Source organism: Oncorhynchus kisutch, linkage group LG15 (assembly GCF_002021735.2).
Source record: "Oncorhynchus kisutch isolate 150728-3 linkage group LG15, Okis_V2, whole genome shotgun sequence".
Classification (NCBI taxonomy): Eukaryota; Metazoa; Chordata; class Actinopteri; order Salmoniformes; family Salmonidae; genus Oncorhynchus; species Oncorhynchus kisutch.
In genome coordinates, this window is record NC_034188.2 from 92,729,515 (window position 1) to 92,753,311 (window position 23,797).

At 41.6% G+C, this 23,797-nt stretch overlaps 1 protein-coding gene and 2 long non-coding RNA genes across 3 annotated transcripts in view; all 3 read right to left on the reverse strand.

The window, feature by feature from the left end:
• Nucleotides 1–4,413: 4,413 nt before the first annotated feature.
• LOC116353661 (uncharacterized) lies at nt 4,414–8,708 on the reverse strand. The gene is made up of 3 exons (XR_004203222.1): nt 8,666–8,708; nt 7,255–7,317; nt 4,414–4,492 (listed from the first exon to the last, which is right to left on the reverse strand). It is a non-coding gene; the product is annotated as an uncharacterized LOC116353661 (long non-coding RNA).
• A 6,376-nt stretch (nt 8,709–15,084) lies between these two features.
• Nucleotides 15,085–22,041, reverse strand: LOC116353660 (rho GTPase-activating protein 42-like). The gene is made up of 4 exons (XM_031791305.1): nt 22,015–22,041; nt 17,599–17,728; nt 16,423–16,523; nt 15,085–15,366 (listed from the first exon to the last, which is right to left on the reverse strand). Exons 2-4 carry the CDS (start codon nt 17,681–17,683, stop codon nt 15,154–15,156), a joined length of 399 nt encoding a protein of 132 aa, XP_031647165.1. The 5' UTR covers nt 17,684–17,728; nt 22,015–22,041; the 3' UTR covers nt 15,085–15,153.
• A 386-nt stretch (nt 22,042–22,427) lies between these two features.
• The window catches only part of LOC116353662 (uncharacterized), a 31,127-nt gene continuing 29,757 nt past the window's right edge, over nt 22,428–23,797 (reverse strand). The window contains exons 2-3 of the long non-coding RNA XR_004203223.1: nt 23,520–23,620; nt 22,428–22,469 (exon numbers count right to left, since the gene is read on the reverse strand). This is a non-coding gene — a long non-coding RNA (uncharacterized LOC116353662). The remainder of the gene's footprint in view (nt 22,470–23,519; nt 23,621–23,797) is intronic.

Sequence of the window (23,797 nt, forward strand, 5' to 3'; positions counted from 1 at the left end):
GAGAGAGAGAGAGAGAGACAGAAGGAAGAGAGAGAAGAGAGAGAGAGAGGAGAGAGAGAGAGAAAGAAGAGAGAGAGAGAGACCGCTACAGACTCTGCTGACACATCAAACACGCAAGAGACACAATTGGAGGAAGGTGGAATCCTATTACGATACGTCTGAGCCACATGTCGTATGTGGCGGGGCCAACACGGTTGTATGTGGCGGGGCAACACTGGTTGTATGTGGCGGGGCCAACACTGGTCGTATGTATCACTCACTAGACTATATATACAAACACTATATACACACTCACTAGACTATATATACACTATATACACACCCACTAGACTATATATACACACTATATACACACTCACTAGACTATAATAACACACATATACACACTCACTAGACTATATATACACACGATATACACACTCACTAGACTATATATACACAATATACACACTCACTAGACTATATATTCACACTATATATACACCCACTAGACTATATATACACATATATACACACTCACTAGACTATATATTACAACTCACTAGACTATATATAAACACTCACTAGACTATATATACACACTAATACACACCCCTAGACTATATATACAACACGATATACACACACTCACTACTATATATACACACTATATACACACACTCACTAGACATAATATACACACTATACACACCCACTAGACTATATATACACACTCACTAGACTATATATACACACTATATACACACTCACTAGACTATATATACACACTATATACACACTCACTAGACTATATATACACACTATATACACACTCACTAGACTATATATACACACTATATACACACCCACTAGACTATATATACACACTATATACACACTCACTAGACTATATATACACACATATACACACCCACTAGACTATATTACACACTATATACACACTCACTAGACTATATATACACACTATATACACACACTCACTAGACTATATATACACACTCACTAGACTATATACACACTATATACACACCCACTAGACGATATATACACACTCTCACTAGACTATATATACACACTATATACACACACTCACTAGACTATATATACACACTCACTAGACTATATATACACACTATATACACACTCACTAGACTATATAACACACTCACTAGACTATATATACACACTATATACACACCCACTAGACTATATATACACACTCACTAGACTATATATACACACTATATACACACTCACTAGACTATATATACACACTATATACACACTCACTAGACTATATATACACACTATATAGACACCCACTAGACTATATATACACACTATATACACACTCACTAGACTATATATACACACTATATACACACTCACTAGACTATATATACACACTATATAGACACCCACTAGACTATATATACACACTATATACACACTCACTAGACTATATATACACACTATATACACACTCACTAGACTATATATACACACTATATACACACTCTCTAGACTATATATACACACTCACTAGACTATATATACACACTATATACACACTCACTAGACTATATATACACACGATATACACACTCACTAGACTATATATACACACTATATACACACTCACTAGACTATATATACACACTATATACACATCCACTAGACTATATATACACAATATATACACACTCACTAGACTATATATACACACTATATACACCCCACTAGACTATATATACACACTATATACACACCCACTAGACTATATATACACACTCACTAGACTATATATACACACTATATACACTCACTAGACTATATATACACACTCGCTAGACTATATATACACACTATATACACACTAACTAGACTATATATACACACTATATACACACTCACTAGACTATATATACACACTATATACACACCCACTAGACTATATATACACACTCACTAGAATATATATACACTATATACACACCCACTAGACTATATATACACACTCACTAGACTATATATACACACTATATACACACCCACTAGACTATATATACACACTCACTAGACTATATATACACACTATATACACACCCACTAGACTATATATACACACTCACTAGACTATATATAGACACTATATACACACTCACTAGACTATATATACACACTCACTAGACTATATATACACACTATATACACACTCACTAGACTATATATACACACTATATACACACTCACTAGACTATATATACACACTATATACACATCCACTAGACTATATATACACAATATATACACACTCACTAGACTATATATACACACTATATACACACCACTAGACTATATATACCACTATATACACACCACTAGACTATATATACACACTCACTAGACTATATATACACACTATATACACACTCACTAGACTATATATACACACTCGCTAGACTAATATACACACTATATACACACTAACTAGATATATATACACACTATATACACACTCACTAGACTATATATACACACTATATACACACCCACTAGACTATATATACACACTCACTAGAATATATATACACTATACACACCCACTAGACTATATATACACACTCACTAGACTATATATACACACTATATACACACCCACTAGACTATATATACACACTCACTAGACTATATATACACACTATATACACACCCACTAGACTATATATACACACTCACTAGACTATATATAGACACTATATACACACTCACTAGACTATATATACACACTCACTAGACTATATATACACACTATATACACACTCACTAGACTATATATACACACTATATACACACTCACTAGACTATATATACACACTATATACACACCCACTAGACTATATATACACACTCACTAGAATATATATACACTATATACACACCCACTAGACTATATATACACACTCACTAGACTATATATACACACTATATACACACCACTAGACTATATACACACACTCACTAGACTATATATACACACTATATACACACCCACTAGACTATATATACACACTCACTAGACTATATATACACACTATATACACACCCACTAGACTATATATACACACTCACTAGACTATATATACACACTATATACACACCCACTAGACTATATATACACACTCACTAGACTATATATACACACTATATACACACCCACTAGACTATATATACACACTCATTAGACTATATATACACACTATATACACACTCACTAGACTATATATACACACTATATACACACTCACTAGACTATATATACACACTCACTAGACTATATATACACACTATATACACACTCACTAGACTATATATACACACTATATACACACTCACTAGACTATATATACACACATATATACACACCCACTAGACTATATATACACACTCACTAGAATATATATACACTTATACACACACCATACACTAGACTATATACACACTCACTAGACTATATATACACACTATATACACACCCACTAGACTATATATACACACTCACTAGACTATATATACACACTATATACACACCCACTAGACTATATATACACACTCACTAGACTATATATACACACTATATACACACCCACTAGACTATATATACACACTCACTAGACTATATATACACACTATATACACACCCACTAGACTATATATACACACTCACTAGACTATATATACACACTATATACACACCCACTAGACTATATATACACACTCACTAGACTATATATACACACTATATAACACACTCACTAGACTATATATACACACTATATACACACTCACTAGACTATATACACACTCACTAGACTATATATACACACTATATACACACTCACTAGACTATATATACACACTATATACACACTCACTAGACTATATATACACACTATATACACACTCACTAGACTATATATACACACTATATACACACTCACTAGACTATATATACACACTATATACACACCCACTAGACTATATATACACACTATATACACATCCACTAGACTATATATACACAATATATACACACTCACTAGACTATATATACACACTCACTAGACTATATATACACCTATATACACACTCACTAGACTATATATACACACTCACTAGACTATATATACACACTATATACACACACTCACTAGACTGTTAATTTTATTGTTTATTTCACTTTTGTTTATTATCTATATCACTTGCTTGGCAACGTTAACACGTTTCCCATGACAATAAAGCCCTTCAATTGAATTGAATTGAGAGAGGGAGGGAGAGAGAGAGGGAGGAGGAAAAGAGAGAAAGAGAGAGACAGAGAGAGAGAGTGAAAGGGAGAGAGAGAGCAGAGGCTACTTACCAAACACAGTGGTCATCAACTTCTGGACCTTAGAGTTGACCCCTCCTATTCTGTAGAGGCCCAATGTGTTGATCCCTATGAGATCACACAGACAAACCAGTGGTGGGAAGAGTCCTCAGTTGTCATACTTCAGTAAATGTAAAGATACCTTCATAGACAATGACTTCAGTAAAAGTGAAAGTCACCCAGTAAAATAAATACGACTGAGTAAAAGTCTAAAACTATTTGGTTTTAAATATACTTAAGTATCACAAGTAAATGGAGTTCCTAAAATATACTTAAGTAACAAAAGTATAAATCATTTCAAATTCTTTATATTTCGCAAACCAGACGGCACAATTGTCTTGTTTTTTTAAATTATTATTGAGGAATAGCCAGGGGCACACTCCAACATTCAGACATCATTTACAAATGAAGCATTTTATGTTTAGTGAGTCTGCGAGATCAGAGGCATTAGGGAAAACGGCAAAATGTAACGAGTACTTTTGGGTGTCAGGCTAAATGTTTGGAGTACTTTTGGGTGTCAGGCTAAATGTAACGAGTACTTTTGGGTGTCAGGCTAAATGTAACGAGTACTTTTGGGTGTCAGGCTAAATGTAACGAGTACTTTTGGGTGTCAGGCTAAATGTAACGAGTACTGTTGGGTGTCAGGCTAAATGTAACGAGTACTTTTGGGTGTCCGGCTAAATGTAACGGGTACTTCTGGGTGTCAGGCTAAATGTAACGAGTACTTCTGGGTGTCAGGCTAAATGTAACGAGTACTTCTGGGTGTCAGGCTAAATGTAACGAGTACTTTTGGGTGTCAGGCTAAATGTAACGAGTACTTTTGGGTGTCAGGCTAAATGTAACGAGTACTGTTGGGTGTCAGGCTAAATGTAACGAGTACTTTTGGGTGTCAGGCTAAATGTAACGAGTACTTCTGGGTGTCAGGCTAAATGTAACGAGTACTTCTGGGTGTCAGGCTAAATGTAACGAGTACTTTTGGGTGTCAGGCTAAATGTGAAGAGTACTTTGGGTGTCAGGCTAAATGTAAAGAGTACTTTTGGGTGTCCGGCTAAATGTAACGAGTACTGTTGGGTGTCAGGCTAAATGTAACGAGTACTTTTGGGTGTCAGGCTAAATGTAACGAGTACTTCTGGGTGTCAGGCTAAATGTAAAGAGTACTTTTGGGTGTCCGGCTAAATGTAACGAGTACTGTTGGGTGTCAGGCTAAATGTAACGAGTACTTTTGGGTGTCAGGCTAAATGTAACGAGTACTTCTGGTGTCAGGCTAAATGTAACGAGTACTTCTGGGTGTCAGGCTAAATGTAACGAGTACTTCTGGGTGTCAGGCTAAATGTAACGAGTACTTCTGGGTGTCAGGCTAAATGTAACGAGTACTTCTGGGTGTCAGGCTAAATGTAACGAGTACTTCTGGGTGTCAGGCTAAATGTAACGAGTACTTCTGGGTGTCAGGTAAATGTAACGAGTACTTCTGGGTGTCAGGCTAAATGTAACGAGTACTTTTGGTGTCAGGCTAAATGTAAAGAGTACTTTTGGGTGTCAGGCTAAATGTAAAGAGTACTTTTGGGTGTCCGGCTAAATGTAACGAGTACTGTTGGGTGTCAGGCTAAATGTAACGAGTACTTTTGGGTGTCAGGCTAAATGTAACGAGTACTTCTGGGTGTCAGGCTAAATGTAACGAGTACTTCTGGGTGTCAGGCTAAATGTAACGAGTACTTCTGGTGTCAGCCTAAATGTAACGAGTACTTCTGGGTGTCAGGCTAAATGTAACGAGTACTTCTGGGTGTCAGGCTAAATGTAACGAGTACTTCTGGGTGTCAGGCTAAATGTAACGAGTACTTCTGGGTGTCAGGCTAAATGTAACGAGTACTTCTGGGTGTCAGGCTAAATGTAACGAGTACTTCTGGGTGTCAGGCTAAATGTAACGAGTACTTCTGGGTGTCAGGCTAAATGTAACGAGTACTTCTGGGTGTCAGGCTAAATGTAACGAGTACTTCTGGGTGTCAGGCTAAATGTAACGAGTACTTCTGGGTGTCAGGCTAAATGTAACGAGTACTTCTGGGTGTCAGGCTAAATGTAACGAGTACTTCTTCTGGTGTCAGGCTAAATGTAACGAGTACTTCTGGGTGTCAGGCTAAATGTAACGAGTACTTCTGGGTGTCAGGCTAAATGTAACGAGTACTTCTGGGTGTCAGGCTAAATGTAACGAGTACTTCTGGGTGTCAGGCTAAATGTAACGAGTACTTCTGGGTGTCAGGCTAAATGTAACGAGTACTTCTGGGTGTCAGGCTAAATGTAACGAGTACTTCTGGGTGTCAGGCTAAATGTAACGAGTACTTCTGGGTGTCAGGCTAAATGTAACGAGTACTTCTGGGTGTCAGGCTAAATGTAACGAGTACTTCTGGTGTCAGGCTAAATGTATGGAGTAACAATAACATCATTTTCTTTAGTAATATGGTGAAGTAAAAGTCAATGTTGAAAAAATATAAATAGTAAAGTAATGTATAGATACCCCCCCCAAAAAACTACTTAAGTAGTACTTTAAAGTATTTTTACTTAAGTACTTTACACCACTGAAACACACACACACACACACACACACACACACACACACACACACACACACAACACACACACACACACACACACACACACACACACACCCACACAACACCACACACCACACAACCACACACACACACACACACACACACACACATTAATGAAGAGTGGTGTTGGTTACCGTGTTTGGTCATGTAGGATTACAGTGAGTCTATTTTGACAGCTGAAGCCCAGGAGAAGGGATAAAAAAAATGGCTGCTGTGATGACTCACCTCGTACCTCCACCAAGTCAATACATTTCCTCACAAAATTAAACCCTGCCTCGTTTAGGTACGCTGTAACAGGGAACACAAAGGAGCAGGGTTGACTGGGTTCAATACACAGAACACAAGGTTCCCACGGGGCTCTGTTGAAAAGTAGTGCACTACACAGAGGGAATAGGGGGCGATTCTGGAGAAATACTCAGAGTGGTGTGATTGCAGCTGTTCTCTCACACAACAGTGTGTACTAATGATGATCCACACTCTTCAAATGGCTCTAACTGAGTTAATAAGTAGAAGTGGATGGCTACAGACAACAACAACAACAACAACAAGGGTTAGAATTAGATAATGCATCTGTTATTACACATATTATTCACTCTTTGTACATCTAGGTGAGTCATAACTATACTATATTGTACATGTGTTGTGTAGTATATTGACATGTGTTGTGTAGTATATTGTACATGTGTTGTGTAGTATATTGTACATGTGTTGTGTAGTATATTTGACATGTGTTGGGTAGTATATTACATGTGTTGTGTAGTATATTGATGTGGTGTGTAGTATATTTGACATGTGTTGGGTAGTATATTGTACATGTGTTGTGTAGTATATTGTAGATGTGGTGTGTAGTATATTTGACATGTGTTGTGTAGTATATTTGACATGTGTTGGGTAGTATATTGTACATGTGTTGTGTAGTATATTGTAGATGTGGTGTGTAGTATATTTGACATGTGTTGGGTAGTATATTGTACATGTGTTGTGTAGTATATTGTAGATGTGATGTGTAGTATATTGACATGTGTTGTGTAGTATATTTGACATGTGTTGTGTAGTATATTTGACATGTGTTGGGTAGTATATTGTACATGTGTTGTGTAGTATATTTGACATGTGTTGTGTAGTATATTTGGCATGTGTTTGACATGTGTTTTGTAGTATATTGTACATGTGTTTTGTAGTATATTGTACCTGTGTTGTGTAGTATATTTAACATGTGTTGTGTAGTATATTTGACATGTGTTGGGTAGTATATTGTACATGTGTTGTGTAGTATATTTAACATGTGTTGTGTAGTATATTATACCTGTGTTGGTGTAGTATTTAACATGTGTTGTGTAGTATATTTTGACATGTGTTGGGGGTAGTATATTTGACATGTGTTGGGTAGTATAATTTTGACATGTGTTGTGTAGTAATATTATACCTGTGTTGTGTAGTATATTTGAACATGTGTTGGGTAGTATATTTGACATGTGTTGTGTAGTATATTATACCTGTGTTGTGTAGTATATTAACATGTGTTGTGTAGTATATTTGACATGTGTTGGTAGTATATTTGAACATGTGTTGGGTAGTATTTGTACATGTGTTGTGTAGTATACTGTACATGTGTTTGTGTAGTTAAAATACTTACTCTCTTCTTTCTTGCTCAGAATGGCTGGAAGATTGTAAATCTGGAGAAAATCAACAGAGAAAACCATTTTACAGGGGGACGCATCCTGAAGCAGAGTGTCAAACACTTCCTGGAGGGACATGTTTGTTTGCTATTAACCCTTTACACGGGTGGAAATTCTCCTATGTGGACAGAGCTACACTGACATGTTCCTCACAGAAGAAGTATGGAAAGCATATGCATAACCATGGTAGCAATTAAAAGGGAATAGTTTGGGGATCATGGGGAAATAATTAGACTAAAAGTGAGGACCCAACCGTTCACCTGACACAAGACTGCATCTAAATACTACGCTGTTGATTGCGTGTGCATTTTACACTTACTGTACTTTTCACACCTCATTTGTTGAACTAAATCTGAAAAAACTCTGGATACATTCAGTAACATGATCAGAATATTCCTGGACAATGTGTGGTAGGTGCAACATAAGACAAAAACAATGTCAAGGGTTTGAGAAAGAGGTCAAACTGCTGTCTCCAAGTGGCCACACACACTCTCCACGTTCCCACACACCTCTCCAAGTTCCCACACGCCTCTCCAAGTGGCCACACACCTCTCCAAGTTCCCACACACCTCTCCAAGTTCCCACACAGCTCTCCAAGTTCCCACACACCTCTCCAAGTTCCCACACGCCTCTCCAAGTTCCCACACGCCTCTCCAAGTTCCCACACGCCTCTCCAAGTTCCCACACACCTCTCCAAGTTCCCACACACCTCTCCAAGTTCCCACACACCTCTCCAAGTTCCCACACGCCTCTCCAAGTCCCACACACCTCTCCAAGTTCCCACACACACCTCTCCAAGTTCCCACACACCTCTCCAAGTTCCCACACACCTCTCCAAGTTCCCACACACCTCTCCAAGTGTGCATAGTTCAAGTAATTTCATTGCACTTTTATGACTCAAAAAAGATTATTCAACTATAAGGTGTTTTTTATTTGTTATCTCTCCTAGCTATGCCGATGAGGAACTAGATCAAGCACACTTGTTGTTGTTTTGTTTGGAACACAGCCCTGCATCCCAACCATCACACAATCTATGTATTATTTACGCAACCCAAAACCTATTTATCTATCTACAATCTGGGTCAACTGGTAATTTGGCTTGCTTGGTAATGACATCAAAGAGGGTACTTATTGTAATCTTAATGTTTCATCTTTCAAAATACATGAGTCTGAGATCTTAATTGCCCAATAACCAGGAGGTATGGGAGGCATCTTACAGCCGAGCGAGGTGCTCCAGTGCAGAACGGGCTGCTGTTTCAACGACCCATTGAAGGTCTTCCATTTAGTCACTGTATTTCAAAGCAGCTGTTTATCAGTGGGCCAAATCTGCCATGGTTAACTGTACGGGCGTAAGAGCTACAACCTACACAACCAGGTAACAACAGGAGTTCAACCCCGTATGTATACTTGTACGGGCGGTAAAGAGCTACAACCTACACAACCAGGTAACAAAGGAGTTCAACCCGTATGTATACGTGTATGGGCGTAAGAGCTACACGCTACACAACTCAGGTAACAACAGGATTCAACCCGTATGTATACGTGTATGGCGTAAAGAGCTACAACCTACACAACCAGGTAACAACAGAGTTCAACCCGGATGTATACGTGTATGGGCGTAAAGAGCTAACAACCTAACACAACAGGTAACAACAGGAGTTCAACCCGTAGTATACGTGTATGGGCGTAAAGAGCTACAACCTACACAACCAGGTAACAACGGGAGTTCCTAACTAATCAATGATGTTAGTTGATCAGCAAGTTTAGGGAAGGGGTGAAAACCTTAGACATACCAGAATTGAGTTTGACACACCTGTCCAAAAGCTACAGTATAGTTATGTTTCATCAGCCAGAAGGGGCACCAAAGACAAACATTATTTCACTGTGTCCTGCCAGACACAGACCAGCTAGACTGCAGCTGGAGTGGGGATATAAAAGGAAGATAGAAAGGAGAGAGAGAAGAGAGAGAGAGAAATGAGGGGGGTGGTGAAAATAAAATAGAGAGAGAAAGGAAGAGAGAACGTTCAAGAGAGAAAGAGACAGGGGGGAGAGAGTATGGAGCAAAGAGCGAGGGAGAGATGAGAAGAGAGAGGGAGAGATGAGAAGAGAGAGGGAGAGAGAAGAGAGAGAGAGGGAGAGAAGAGAAGGAGAGGGAGAGAAGAGAACAGAGAGGGAACGGTGTGAGGAGAGAGGGGAGAGATGAGAAGAGAGGGAGAGAGAAGAGAAGAGAGAGGGAGAGAAGAGAAGAGAACAGAGAGGTGAGAAGAGAATTGAGGGAGAGAGAAGAGAGAGAGGGAGAGGTGAGAAAGAGAGGGAGAGAAGAGAGAGGAGAGAGAAAAGAGAAGAAAGGGAGAGAAGAGAGAGGGAGAGAGAAAAGAGAAGAAAGGAGAGAAGAGAGAGAGAAGAAAGAAGAGAAGGGAGAGGAGACGGGGCAGGGTGAGAAGAGAGGAGGCGAGAGAGCAGAGGGAGAGAGAAAAGAGAAGAAAGGGAGAGAAGAGAGAGGGAGAGGTGAGAGAGAACAGAGAGGGAGAGATGAGAGAAAGAGGGGAGAGAGAAGAGAAGAGAGTGGGAGAGGTGAGGGAGAGAGGGAGAGGTGAGAAGAGAGAGGAAGGACATGAGAAGAGAACAGAGAGGGAGAGATGAGAAGAGAAGAGAGGGAGAGATGACAAGAGAAGAGAGGGAGAGATGACAAGAGAGAGGGAGAGGTGAGGAGAGAGGGAGAGGTGAGAAAGAGAGGAAGGACAGAATGAGAAGAGAAACAGAGAGGGAGAGATGAGAAGAGAAGAGAGGGAGAGATGACAAGAGAAGAGAGGGAGAGATGACAAGAGAGAGGAGAGGTGAGGAGAGAGGGAGAGGTGAGAAGAGAGAGGGAGACCATGAGAAGAGAACAGAGGGAAAGGGAGAGATGAGAAGAGAATAGAGGAGAGGTTCCTCCCGGCTCCTTGCCATCCATAGCCTCCAGCCACAGCCTTCTGTTGGACTCAGACAGAGCCTGGAGATCACGATGCCATGCCTGGAACAGGTTCACACAACCACACAGGACACATCATCCACATCTCAATGCCCAGTGGTCCATCAAGCCTTCATCCCAAATGGCACCCTATTCCCTATATATTGCACTACTTTTGACCAGGGACCACTAGGCTCCTCCCTCTCCATAGGTGTCTGGTCAAAAGTTATGCATAGGGTGCCGTTGAGTTGTACTCATAGTGATAACAGTAGGCATGCCATGTTAAACAGCAACACCTCTATCAAATGAATTCAATGAAATTACTACTGTGCTTAAACATAGTTAGTCTCACACAGTACTGTGTCCTTCTCTAAATCATGTCAGTGTTCCCACTCCAAGATGAACATAGTGCTTGATTTGATTGGTCCTCCTTGTTATGCATCCCTGTATCTCCAGGTGGGTCTAATCTCTGAATACACACCCATTTTGGATCATTATGACAGTCAATTAAACCACTGACAGTAGAGGCTGCCTTCATGAAACAATATGCAGTTTGTGTGCATCATGCCTCTGGGCCTTGCCAATGTTTTGTGCATAATTTTCTGTCCCGTCCCAAATGATCTGGAATGAACATACTAATAATAGGCCTACAGTATGGTTGTAGGTATTAGTATTCATGTTATAGTACTAATGTACTAGTATTAATTTACTAGTATTAATGTTATAGTATTCATGTTATAGTATGAATGTAATAGTACTAATGTTATAGTATTAATGTAATATTATCCATGTTATAGTACTAATGTAATAGTACTAATGTAATAGTACTAATGTAATAGTACTAATGTAATAGTATTAATGTAATATTATCCATGTAATAGTACTAATGTAATAGTACTAATGTAATAGTATTAATGTAATATTATCCATGTAATAGTACTAATGTTATAGTACTAATGTAATAGTACTAATGTAATAGTATTAATGTAATATTATCCATGTATTAGTACTAATGTAATAGTACTATGTAATAGTACTAATGTAATAGTACTAATGTAATAGTATCCATGTAATAATATCCATGTAAGTATCCAGGCAATAGTAAATAAATGTTACCATGAACTCATATATTGATGCATTCCCAACATTACCGCCACCGGCTAGTAGTAAGAGTTAGCGCTAGCTGAAAGCCATGTAGCTAGATGCTGCAGCCGATGCTGCTGACGTGTTGGAATAGAGCGGCCTGACTGCTGTGGTGACTCAGAACACCCAGACAGCAAGTGTCATGTAATGATGATGAATGGATGAGCTGGAGATGAACATACGGTGTCCATTTTAGGACAACCTCAGTCGCAAGCCTCATGCCACACTCTGGTGTGTGAGGGCTCCTGGGTGTACTTTCCCCTAGGTTCAGATCTAGGATCAGCTTCCCCTCCCCCAATACTAACGATTAGTGGAGGAAATAATAAACTGACCGAAGATCAGCGGCAACTCCACCGTATCCCAGGGTGAGGCTTGAGGATAAGGATGTCCTCAAAAGTACACCGTACAGGAAGATGACTGGGGTCGTGGCTCCACGTTGCCCTTGTGGTTAGAACAAGCACCTTGTGGCATATCTGATCTTTCAGGTGATAAATTAGTTAGCTACCCAGCCAGTTAAACAGGAGTTAATGTCCATGCTCACCTCAGCAGCGCATCAGATTGGAGATGAAGAGAGAGAGCTGCTCTGACCAGACCTGGGTTCAAATACTCTTTTAGAAATAATTTAAAATACTTTGTGTTTTCTTATGTTTTGCCTGTATTAATTAAAACCAATGAATGTACATATGTAAAATCCCCCAAACTGTCGACCTGCTCATCTGGCATCCTAGGCAAAATAGAACAAACGCTGAAATGATTTGAAAGATTTCAAATAGTATTTGAATCCAGGTCTGATGGTTAGCTACTGCTACACCCTCTCTCTCCATTCTGAAACGCACCGACCCAGCCCGAGCGAAGGCCTGAATGTGCTGATGCCATCATCTCATCAATTAAAACCACTTGATCAATGGCTTTCTCCTTGTTCTCCAGGACTGGTTTGATCTGCATCTGAATGTTTGTCTGCCTCTTCCTGTCCTTCTTACTGTACTAGTCAAACATTTAAGGTCGTATTAAAATCAACAATGTTCCCCCCATGCATTAAGGGGCTCTGAAATCTGACAATTGTACAATTGGAATCAAGTTGACGAATGACTCCATTACTTATAGTCAGAATGATATTATTGAAATCAATAAATGATTATAGTAATTGCAGATGAGAAGAAATTATTCAAGTGGAATATTATTTTTGTGTCACGCTTTCCTTTCCCATCAAAATTGATTGTGATTGGTGAAGTCTGATTCGGTGATTGTGATTGGTGAAGTCTGATTCGGTGATTGTGATTGGTGGAATGGAAAGATAAAAAAAACAAAAAAAACAATGTATTTTATTTTATTCAAAGTTAATTTGAAGTTGTAAAGTTTGATAGATTCAGTGAGTGAATGAATGAACACATGCAGTACTGCTCATCGCTACAGCAACATATCGCTAGCATCCATCGCTACAGCAACATGCTCATCGTCAGTACATGAGCTACAGCAACATGCTCATCGCTACATAGCAACATGCTCATCGCTGCAGTAACATGCTCATCGCTACAGCAACATGCTCATCGCTATCGCTACACAACATGCTCATCGCTACAGCAACAGCTACATAAGCTCATGCTCATCGCTACAACACTGCTCATCGCTGAAGCAGCATCATGCTCATGCAGCATCTCATCATGTACGTACGCTACACATACTGCAACGTCATAGGACAGAACATGAGACTGCTGAGAAGAGGGAGAGTATAACAGAGTAACGTCACTGGTCACATACTGACTTTACAGCTTTAACTGAAGGTCGAAAAGATCCTTGACAGATGTCAGTCTACATACACGACAGAAGACACAGAGAGAGAAGAAGAAATGGGTACAAATAACAGAAAACTGAAACAAGAGAATTGTGCGTATAAAGACTGCTTACTAGATGGCACATTTAGTCAAACAAAAGGCTTCAGTGAAAGGACACTGAGAAGAACATGCAGGACACGAACAGACAGAGCTGAAAACATCTAAACACATCCACACACTAATAATAACAATAGCTAAAAAACGTCCAATCAGGTTGAACAGGGAGTTAAAACGTCCAATCAGGTTTGAACAGGGAGTTAAAAACGTCCAATCAGGTTTGAACAGGGAGTTAAAAACGTCCAATCAGGTTTGAACAGGGAGCTTAAACAGTTAATGAAAGGGACATCCACTTGTTTTCCCAATTAAGGCGTCTGTCTTTTCAAATCCCACAAGTTGCAATCAGTCCCAAGTGACTGCAGTGGAACCAGCACTAGTCTGATGATAACAATCATTACGATGACAACTGGGTCTGTTACTGTCATCATCATTGACTACCGTTGCCATAGTCATAGCCATTTGGCTAGAGCACAGACAGGGCAGGGACCAGCAGGCTAAATAGGAGCGGCATTTTAATATTAATGAGATGATTCATACAAATACTGATATGAATAATGATGACAGACCTCTCCACCACTTCGATGTCGAAGCAGAAACGCTTGTCGATGGAGTCGGTCTTCCTTCGGATACAGGACTTCAGCTTGAACATCTCAGATGGACTCACCACCAGACCATTCTAGAACACAACAGAGGGATTCATGATTAGACTGGTGTAGAACACACAGAGGGATTCATGATTAGACTGGTGTAGAACACAACAGAGGGATTCATGATTAGACTGGTGTAGAACACAACAGAGGGATTCATGATTAGACTGGTGTAGAACACAACAGAAGGATTCATGATTAGACTGGTGTAGAAACACAACAGAGAGATTCATGATTAGACTGGTGTAGAACACAACAGAGGGACTCGTGATTAGACTGGTGTAGAACACAACAGAGGGATTCATGATTAGACTGGTGTAGAACACAACAGAGGGATTTATGATTAGACTGGTGTAAAACACAACAGAGGGATTCATGATTAGACTGGTGTAGAACACAACAGAGGGATTCATGATTAGACTGGTGTAGAACACAACAGAGAGATTCATGATTAGACTGGTGTAGAACACAACAGAGGGACTCATGATTAGACTGGTGTAGAACACAACAGAGGGACTCATGATTAGACTGTGTAGAACACAACAGAGGGATTCATGATTAGACTGGTGTAAAACACAACAGAGGGATTCATGATTAGACTGGTGTAGAACACAACAGAGAGATTCATGATTAGACTGGTGTAGAACACAACAGAGGGACTCATGATTAGACTGGTGTAGAACACAACAGAGGGATTCATGATTAGACTGGTGTAGAACACGACAGAGGGATTCATGATTAGACTGTGTAGAACACAACAGAGGGACTCATGATTAGACTGGTGTAGAACACAACAGAGGGACTCATGATTAGACTGGTGTAGACACAACAGAGGGATTCATGATTAGACTGGTGTAAAACACAACAGAGGGATTCATGATTAGACTGGTGTAGAACACAACAGAGAGATTCATGATTAGACTGGTGTAGAACACAACAGAGGGACTCATGATTAGACTGGTGTAGAACACAACAGAGGGATTCATGATTAGACTGGTGTAGAACACAACAGAGGGATTCTGGACACTAATAATATAGTGTTTATCACCACCCAGTAGATGCCTGTGTACTACAGTATACACTACCTGTTTGCCAGCTGATTTGGTTTCAAAGGTGGTCATGGTGAAGGCTTTGCTGCTTTTCTCATACGTACAGTAGTGTCGCGTCCACGTGCATCCCAGTGGCCCTGACACAGAGAGAAGGAACAACACAGCCATGATTGGTCATGAAAGAGCAACAAATACCTTTAAAAAGGCACCTATTCCCTATATAGTGCACTACTTCTGACCAGGGCCTGTAGGGCTCTGTAGTGAACTATGTAGGGAATAGGCTGTTATTTGGGACGGAAACAACAACAGCCAAGCTAAGCCATGATTGCTTCCTGAAACCACAATGTTCTGGAAAGACTTCTGAAATGAAATTCCTAATTAAGATAAAACAACATGTTGTTGTTGTTTATCATCTGAGATAAAGTTTCCAGTATTCAGGGAATTTCCTCCAGTTCAAGTTTGAGATCAAAGCTTGATGAGGAAATATAATGAGATAAGTTGCGTTCTCAGAGTTTGGTTCTCAGAGTCAGAGTTACATTCTCAGAGTCAGAGTTTGGTTCTCAGAGTCAGAGTTATGATCCTAGAGTTACAGTTGTGTTCTCAGAGTCAGAGTTCTGTTCTCAGAGTTACATTCTCAGAGTCAGAGTTACATTCTCAGAGTCAGAGTTTGGTTCTCAGAGTCAGAGTTATGATCCTAGAGTTACAGTTGTGTTCTCAGAGTCAGAGTTACATTCTCAGAGTTAGAGGTTTAGGGGTCTGAGATTAGGAGAGAGGTTTAGGGTTCTGGGATTAGGAGTTAGAGGTTTAGGGGTCTGGGATTAGGAGTTAGAGGTTTAGGGTCTGGGATTAGGAGTTAGAGGTTTAGGGGTCTGGGATTAGGAGTTAGAGTTTAGGGGTCTGAGATTAGGAGTTAGAGGTTTAGGGGTCTGGGATTAGGAGTTAGAGGTTTAGGGGTCTGGGATTAGGAGTTAGAGGTTTAGGGGTCTGGGATTAGGAGTTAGAGGTTTAGGGGTCTGGGATTAGGAGTTAGAGGTTTAGGGGTCTGGGATTAGGAGTTAGAGGTTTAGGGGTCTGAGATTAGGAGTTAGAGGTTTAGGGGTCTGGGATTAGGAGTTAGAGGTTTAGGGGTCTGGATTTAGAGAGAAGTTTAGGGTTCTGGGAATAGGAGAGAGGTTTAGGGGTCTGGGATTAGGAGTTAGAGGTTAGACTCACGTTTCTCCTGGACGTAGAGGAACCCCTCCATGGTCCACTGCCCTGGAGGTTTGTAGTCCTGATCAGCTGATCTGATTCTCTTCATCAGTTTCTCTACCTCTTGCTTCGTACTCACAAAGTTGTTCCTTGTCTGTATGCACACACACACACACACACACACACACACACACACACACACACACACACACACACACACACACACACACACACACACACACACACACACACACACACACACACACACACACACCAAAAGATAGAGATTGGCGCAAAACCAGCTTCCATGTATCAACAAGAGAGAGCATGCATCATAACAGGCAACAGATGCATGCTATCATTAAAGCTGTTGTGTAGTTATTAAACACCAGTACACCATACATTATAAAAGCCCGGTGACCCACTGGGACATACTGAGGAAAAATATACATTATTAAAAGATATAAAATATGTTGATAGACATTAAACATACTCCATGGAGGCAGATGAAAAAAACAACAGTTGAAGATATATTTCACTGAGCAAGTCCACATGACACACTGTTGTGTGTTTTCCAAAATGGACCCTATTCCCTATAAAGCCGCATTGGTCTCTGTCCAAAAGTAGCGCACTATATGTGGAATAGGGTGCCTTTTCACATTTTCTCAAAGCCTCAGTCTCACGAGAGAACAAGATCCAGTCTGCTGTGAATTCAACCTGAAACAGCAACCAGTCTGATGTGGGTTCAACCTGAACAAGATCCAGTCTGCTGTGGGTTCAATCTGAACAAGATCCAGTCTGCTGTGGGTTCAACCTGAACAACAACCAGTCTGCGTGGGTTCAACCTGAACAACATCCAGTCTGCTGTGGGTTCAACCTGAACAACATCCAGTCTGATGTGGGTTCAACCTGAACAACATCAGTCTGATGTGGGTTCAACCTGAACAACAACCAGTCTGCTGTGGGTTCAACCTGAACAAGATCCAGTCTGATGTGGGTTCAACCTGAACAAGATCCAGTCTGCTGTGGGTGACCTGACAAACACCAGTCTGATGTGGGTTCAACCTGAACAACAACCAGTCTGCTGTGGGTTCAAACCTGAACAACAACCAGTCTGCTGTGGGTTCAACCTGAACAACATCCAGTCTGCTGTGGGTTCAACCTGAACAAGATCCAGTCTGCTGGGGGGTCAACTGAACAACATCCAGTCTGCTGTGGGGTTCAACCTGAACAACAACCAGTCTGTTGTGGGTTCAACTGAACAAGAACCAGTCTGATGTGGGTTCAACCTGAACAACAACCAGTCTGCTGTGGGTTCAACCTGAACAAGGTCCAGTCTGCTGTGGGGGTCAACCTGAACAACATCCAGTCTGCTGTGGGTTCAACCTGAACAACAACCAGTCTGCTGTGGGTTCAACCTGAACAAGGTCCAGTCTGCTGTGGGGTCAACCTGAACAACATCCAGTCTGCTGTGGGTTCAACCTGAACAACAACCAGTCTGTTGTGGGTTCCAACCTGAAACAAGAACCAGTCTGATGTGGGTTCAACCTGAACAACAACCAGTCTGCTGTGGGTTCAACCTGAACAAGAACCAGGTCTGCTGTGGGTTCAACCTGAACAACAACCATGCTTGCTGTGGGTTCAACCTGAACAACAACCAGTCTGCTGTGGGTTCAACCTGAACAACATCCAGTCTGCTGTGGGGTTCAACCTGAACAAGATCCAGTCTGCTGTGGGGGTCAACCTGAACAACATCCAGTCTGCTGTGGGGTTCAACCTGAACAACAACCAGTCTGTTGTGGGTTCAACCTGAACAAGAACCAGTCTGATGTGGGTTCAACCTGAACACAACCAGTCTGCTGTGGGTTCAACCTGAACAAGAACCAGTCTGCTGTTGGTTCAAACCTGAACAACAACCAGTCTGTTGTGGGTTCAACCTGAACAAGAACCAGTCTGCTGTGGGTTCACCTGAACAACAACCATCTGCTGTGGGTTCAAACCTGAACAAGAACCAGTCTTGCTGTGGGTTCAACCTGAACACAACCAGTCGCTGTGGGTTCAACCTGAACAAGAACCATTCTGCTGTGGGTTCAACCTGAACAACATCCAGTCTGATGTATTTGTATGTTGCATTTATTATGGATCCCCATTATTTCCTGCCAAGGCAGCTGCTACTATTCCTGGGGTTTATTATGGATCCCCATTAGTTCCTGCCAAGGCAGCAGCTACTCTTCCTGGGGTTTATTATGGATCCCCATTAGTTCTCCTGCCAAGGCAGCAGCTACTCTTCTGGGGTTATTATGGATCCCCATTAGTTCCTGCCAAGGCAGCTGCTACTCTTCCTGTGGGTTTATTATGGATCCCCATTAGTTCCTGCCAAGGCAGCAGCCACTCTTCCTGGGGTTTATTATGGATCCTCATTAGTTCCTGGCCAAGGCAGCAACTACTCTTCCGGGGGTTATTATGGATCCTCATTAGTTCCTGCCAAGGCAAGCAACTACTCTTCCTGGGATTTATTATGGATCCCCATTAGTTCCTGCCAAGGCAGCAGCTCCTCTTCCTGGGGGTTTATTATGGATCCCCATTAGTTCCTGCCAAGGCAGCAGCTAACTCTTAGAAACTAGGGCCTGGTAGGACTGCCTTGTTGGTAGTGTTGTTAAGAAGGCAGAAGCAATCACAGACTTCTTCCCAACGCCTGGGGTTCAGCACCCAAAGAGGACACATCACTGTTCTCTCCGGTCATACATTCTAAGTACATTTCATTTGCTGTGGGATCTTGTGCTTTAGTGGGCCTGAGAGGGCTACACAACACCTCAGGGTGTTAAGAGTTACAAAATATGATATGAATAATGTAGATTGCAGCTGGAGCTACAGTACTGCTTTGGGCTCATACTTAGACAACTAATTTAACTATTGTTGCCATACAAAACTACAGCTCAGTGTTCGACACCATAGTGCACACAAAGTTCATCACTAAGCTAAGGACTCTGGGACTAAACACCTCCCTCTGCAACTGGATCCTGGACTCCTGACGGGCCATCCCCAGATGGTAAGGGTAGGTAAGAACTCATCTGCCACGCTGATCCTCAACACAGGGGCTTCTCAGGGGTGCGTGCGCAGTCCCCTCCTGTACTCCACATTGTCTCTGTTCCTGCCACCCCTGTATATAGCCTCCACATTGACTCTGTACCAGTACCCCCTGTATACAGCCTCCACATTGACTCTGTACCGTAACACCCTGTATATAGCCTCCACATTGACTCTGTACCGTAACACCCTGTATATAGCCTCCACATTGACTCTGTACCAGTACCCCCTGTATACAGCCTCCACATTGACTCTGTACCGTAACACCCTGTATATAGCCTCCACATTGACTCTGTACCGGTACCCCCTGTATATAGCCTCCACATTGTCTCTGTTCCTGCACACCCCTGTATATAGCCTCCACATTGACTCTGTACCGGTACCCCCCTGTATATAGCCTCCACACTTGTACTGTACCGGTACCCCTGTATACAGCCTCCACATTGACTCTGTTACCGGTACCCCCCTGTATATAGCCTCCACACTGACTCTGTACCGGTACCCCCTGTATATAGCCTCCACATTGACTCTGTACCAGTACCCCCTGTATATAGCCTCCACATTGACTCTGTACCAGTACCCCCCCTGTATATAGCCTCCACATTGACTCGGTACCGGTACCCCCTGTATATATAGCCTCCACATTGACTCTGTACAGGTACCCCCTGTATATAGTCTCCACATTGACTCTGTACCGGTACCCCCCTGTATAGCCTCCACATTGACTCTGTACCGGTACCCCCTGTATATACGTCGCCTCGGTAGTAAAGACTATAGGTCTGATCTGGGACCAGGGCTACTTAGTGAAGACTACAGGTCTGATCTGGGACCAGGGCTACTTAGTGAAGACTACAGGTCTGATCTGGGACTAGGGCTACTTAGTAAAGACTACAGGTCTGATCTGGGACCAGGGCTACTTAGTGAAGACTACAGGTCTGATCTGGGGACTAGGGCTACTTAGTAAAGACTACAGGTCTGATCTGGGACTAGGGCTACTTAGTGAAGACTACAGGTCTGATCTGGGACCAGGGCTACTTAGTGAAGACTACAGGTCTGATCTGGGGACCAGGGCTACTTAGTGAAGACTACAGGTCTGATCTGGGACTAGGGCTACTTAGTGAAGACTACAGGTCTGATCTGGGACTAGGGCTACTTAGTGAAGACTACAGGTCTGATCTGGGACTAGGGCTACTTAGTAAAGACTACAGGTCTGATCTGGGACTAGGGCTACCTTAGTGAAGACTACAGGTCTGATCTGGGACTAGGGCTACTTAGTAAAGAATACAGGTCTGATCTGGGACTAGGGCTACTTAGTGAAGACTACAGGTCTGATCTGGGACTAGGGCTACTTACGTTCTGCAGGTTGAACTGGAGCTGTTGTTTGTAGGCTACAAAACTCGTGAGCGAGCTCATATCCTTCGTGGTAGAACGTGAACAGACCCTGCAGGAAGGCCAGCAGCTGAGAGGGAGAGACAAGAACATGAATGCTAACCTAATGTACGGCTTGTATAAACTTGAACATTTAGCGGTTGTTGACTGACTTCCTCCCAAACGGAGTACGTAATCACTCTGAGCTGGGATACTAAAACTAAAACTACTACTACTACTACTACTACTACTACTACTACTACTACTACTACTACAACAAAAGGAGGACTGCACTCCGAGCTGGATACTAAAACTTTACTTTTACCGGTTTCCACAAACTCAAACTTCTTCTTCTCTTGGAACCTCCTGAATCTTGAAAGACATACTCCAGGGAAGCAATCATAGAACACCTGCCTCTCCTTGTCAATCTGTGTGTCTGCCTGCAGGGTTAACAAACAACAGGTTAACTTAGACAAAAGGAAAGGCAGTGTGTGTGTGGGGGGGGGGGTCTGCCGGCAGGTTAACAAACAACAGGTTAACGTTAGGACAAAGGGAAAGGCAGTGTGTATGTGTATGTGATGTGTGTGTTTGTGTGTGTGGGTGTGCGTGTAATTGTGTGTGTGTATAACTGTGGTGTGTGCATATGCATGTGCGTGTGGACTGTGTGTGTGCATGGGCACGTACATGTCTGTGTGTGTGTGAATGCATGTCTGTGTTGCGTCTGTGTACTGTGGAGACTATTTGAGAAAGGGTTAATGGTTACACCATCCGTGTTTAGAGAGTACTCATCCGTGTGTTGTCTGTGAAGGTAACTGGGTACCAGCAGGATAAACAGTGTTGTCATGACATGTGTGCAGTTGACCTTAGAAAGCTGCGTTCCTATATAGTGCACTACATTTAACTAGGGGGCGTTTGGACACAGACATCCATTCATCACAAAGGCCTGTCCAGGTGCTTGTAGCACATATAACATGTGCTCATAGTTAGCAATGTGATGTCTCGTAACAAGGACATACCTCTTGTTTTGTCTCGTAACTGGGACATATCTCTGTTTTGTCTCGTAACTGGGACATAACTCTTGTTTTGTCTCGTAACAAGGACATACCTCTTGTTTGTCTCGTAACTGGGACATATCTCTTGTTTGTCTCGTAACTGGGACATATCTCTTGTTTTGTCTCGTAACTGGGGACATATCTCTTGTTTGTCTCGTAACTGGGACATATCTCTGTTTTGTCTCGTAACGGGGACATACCTCTTGTTTTGGTCTCGTAACTGGGACATATCTCTTGTTTGGTCTCGTAACTGGGACTATCTCTGTTTTGTCTCGTAACTGGGACATATCTCTTGTTTGTCTCGTAACTGGGACATACCTCTTGTTTTGTCTTCGTAACTGGGACATATCTCTTGTTTTGTCTCGTAACTGGGACTATCTTCTTGTTTTGTCTCGTAACAAGGACATACCTCTTGTTTGTCTAGTAACTGGGACATACCTCTTGTAAGAACGGCTCTTTCTTCCTGGAGGACAAGGCCAGATGCTTCTCTAGAACGGTGTAGTATTTCTCTGTCTCCTTGTCAAACTCTTCTTCCCTTCCTGAGAAAGACAACAGATCAACACATGGTAGCAACTCCTCAATACATGGTAGCAACTCCTCAACACATGGTAGCAACTCCTCTACACATGGTAGCAACTCCTCAACACATGGTAGCAACTCCTCAACACATGGTAGCAACTCCTCAACACATGGTAGCAACTCCTCAACACATGGTA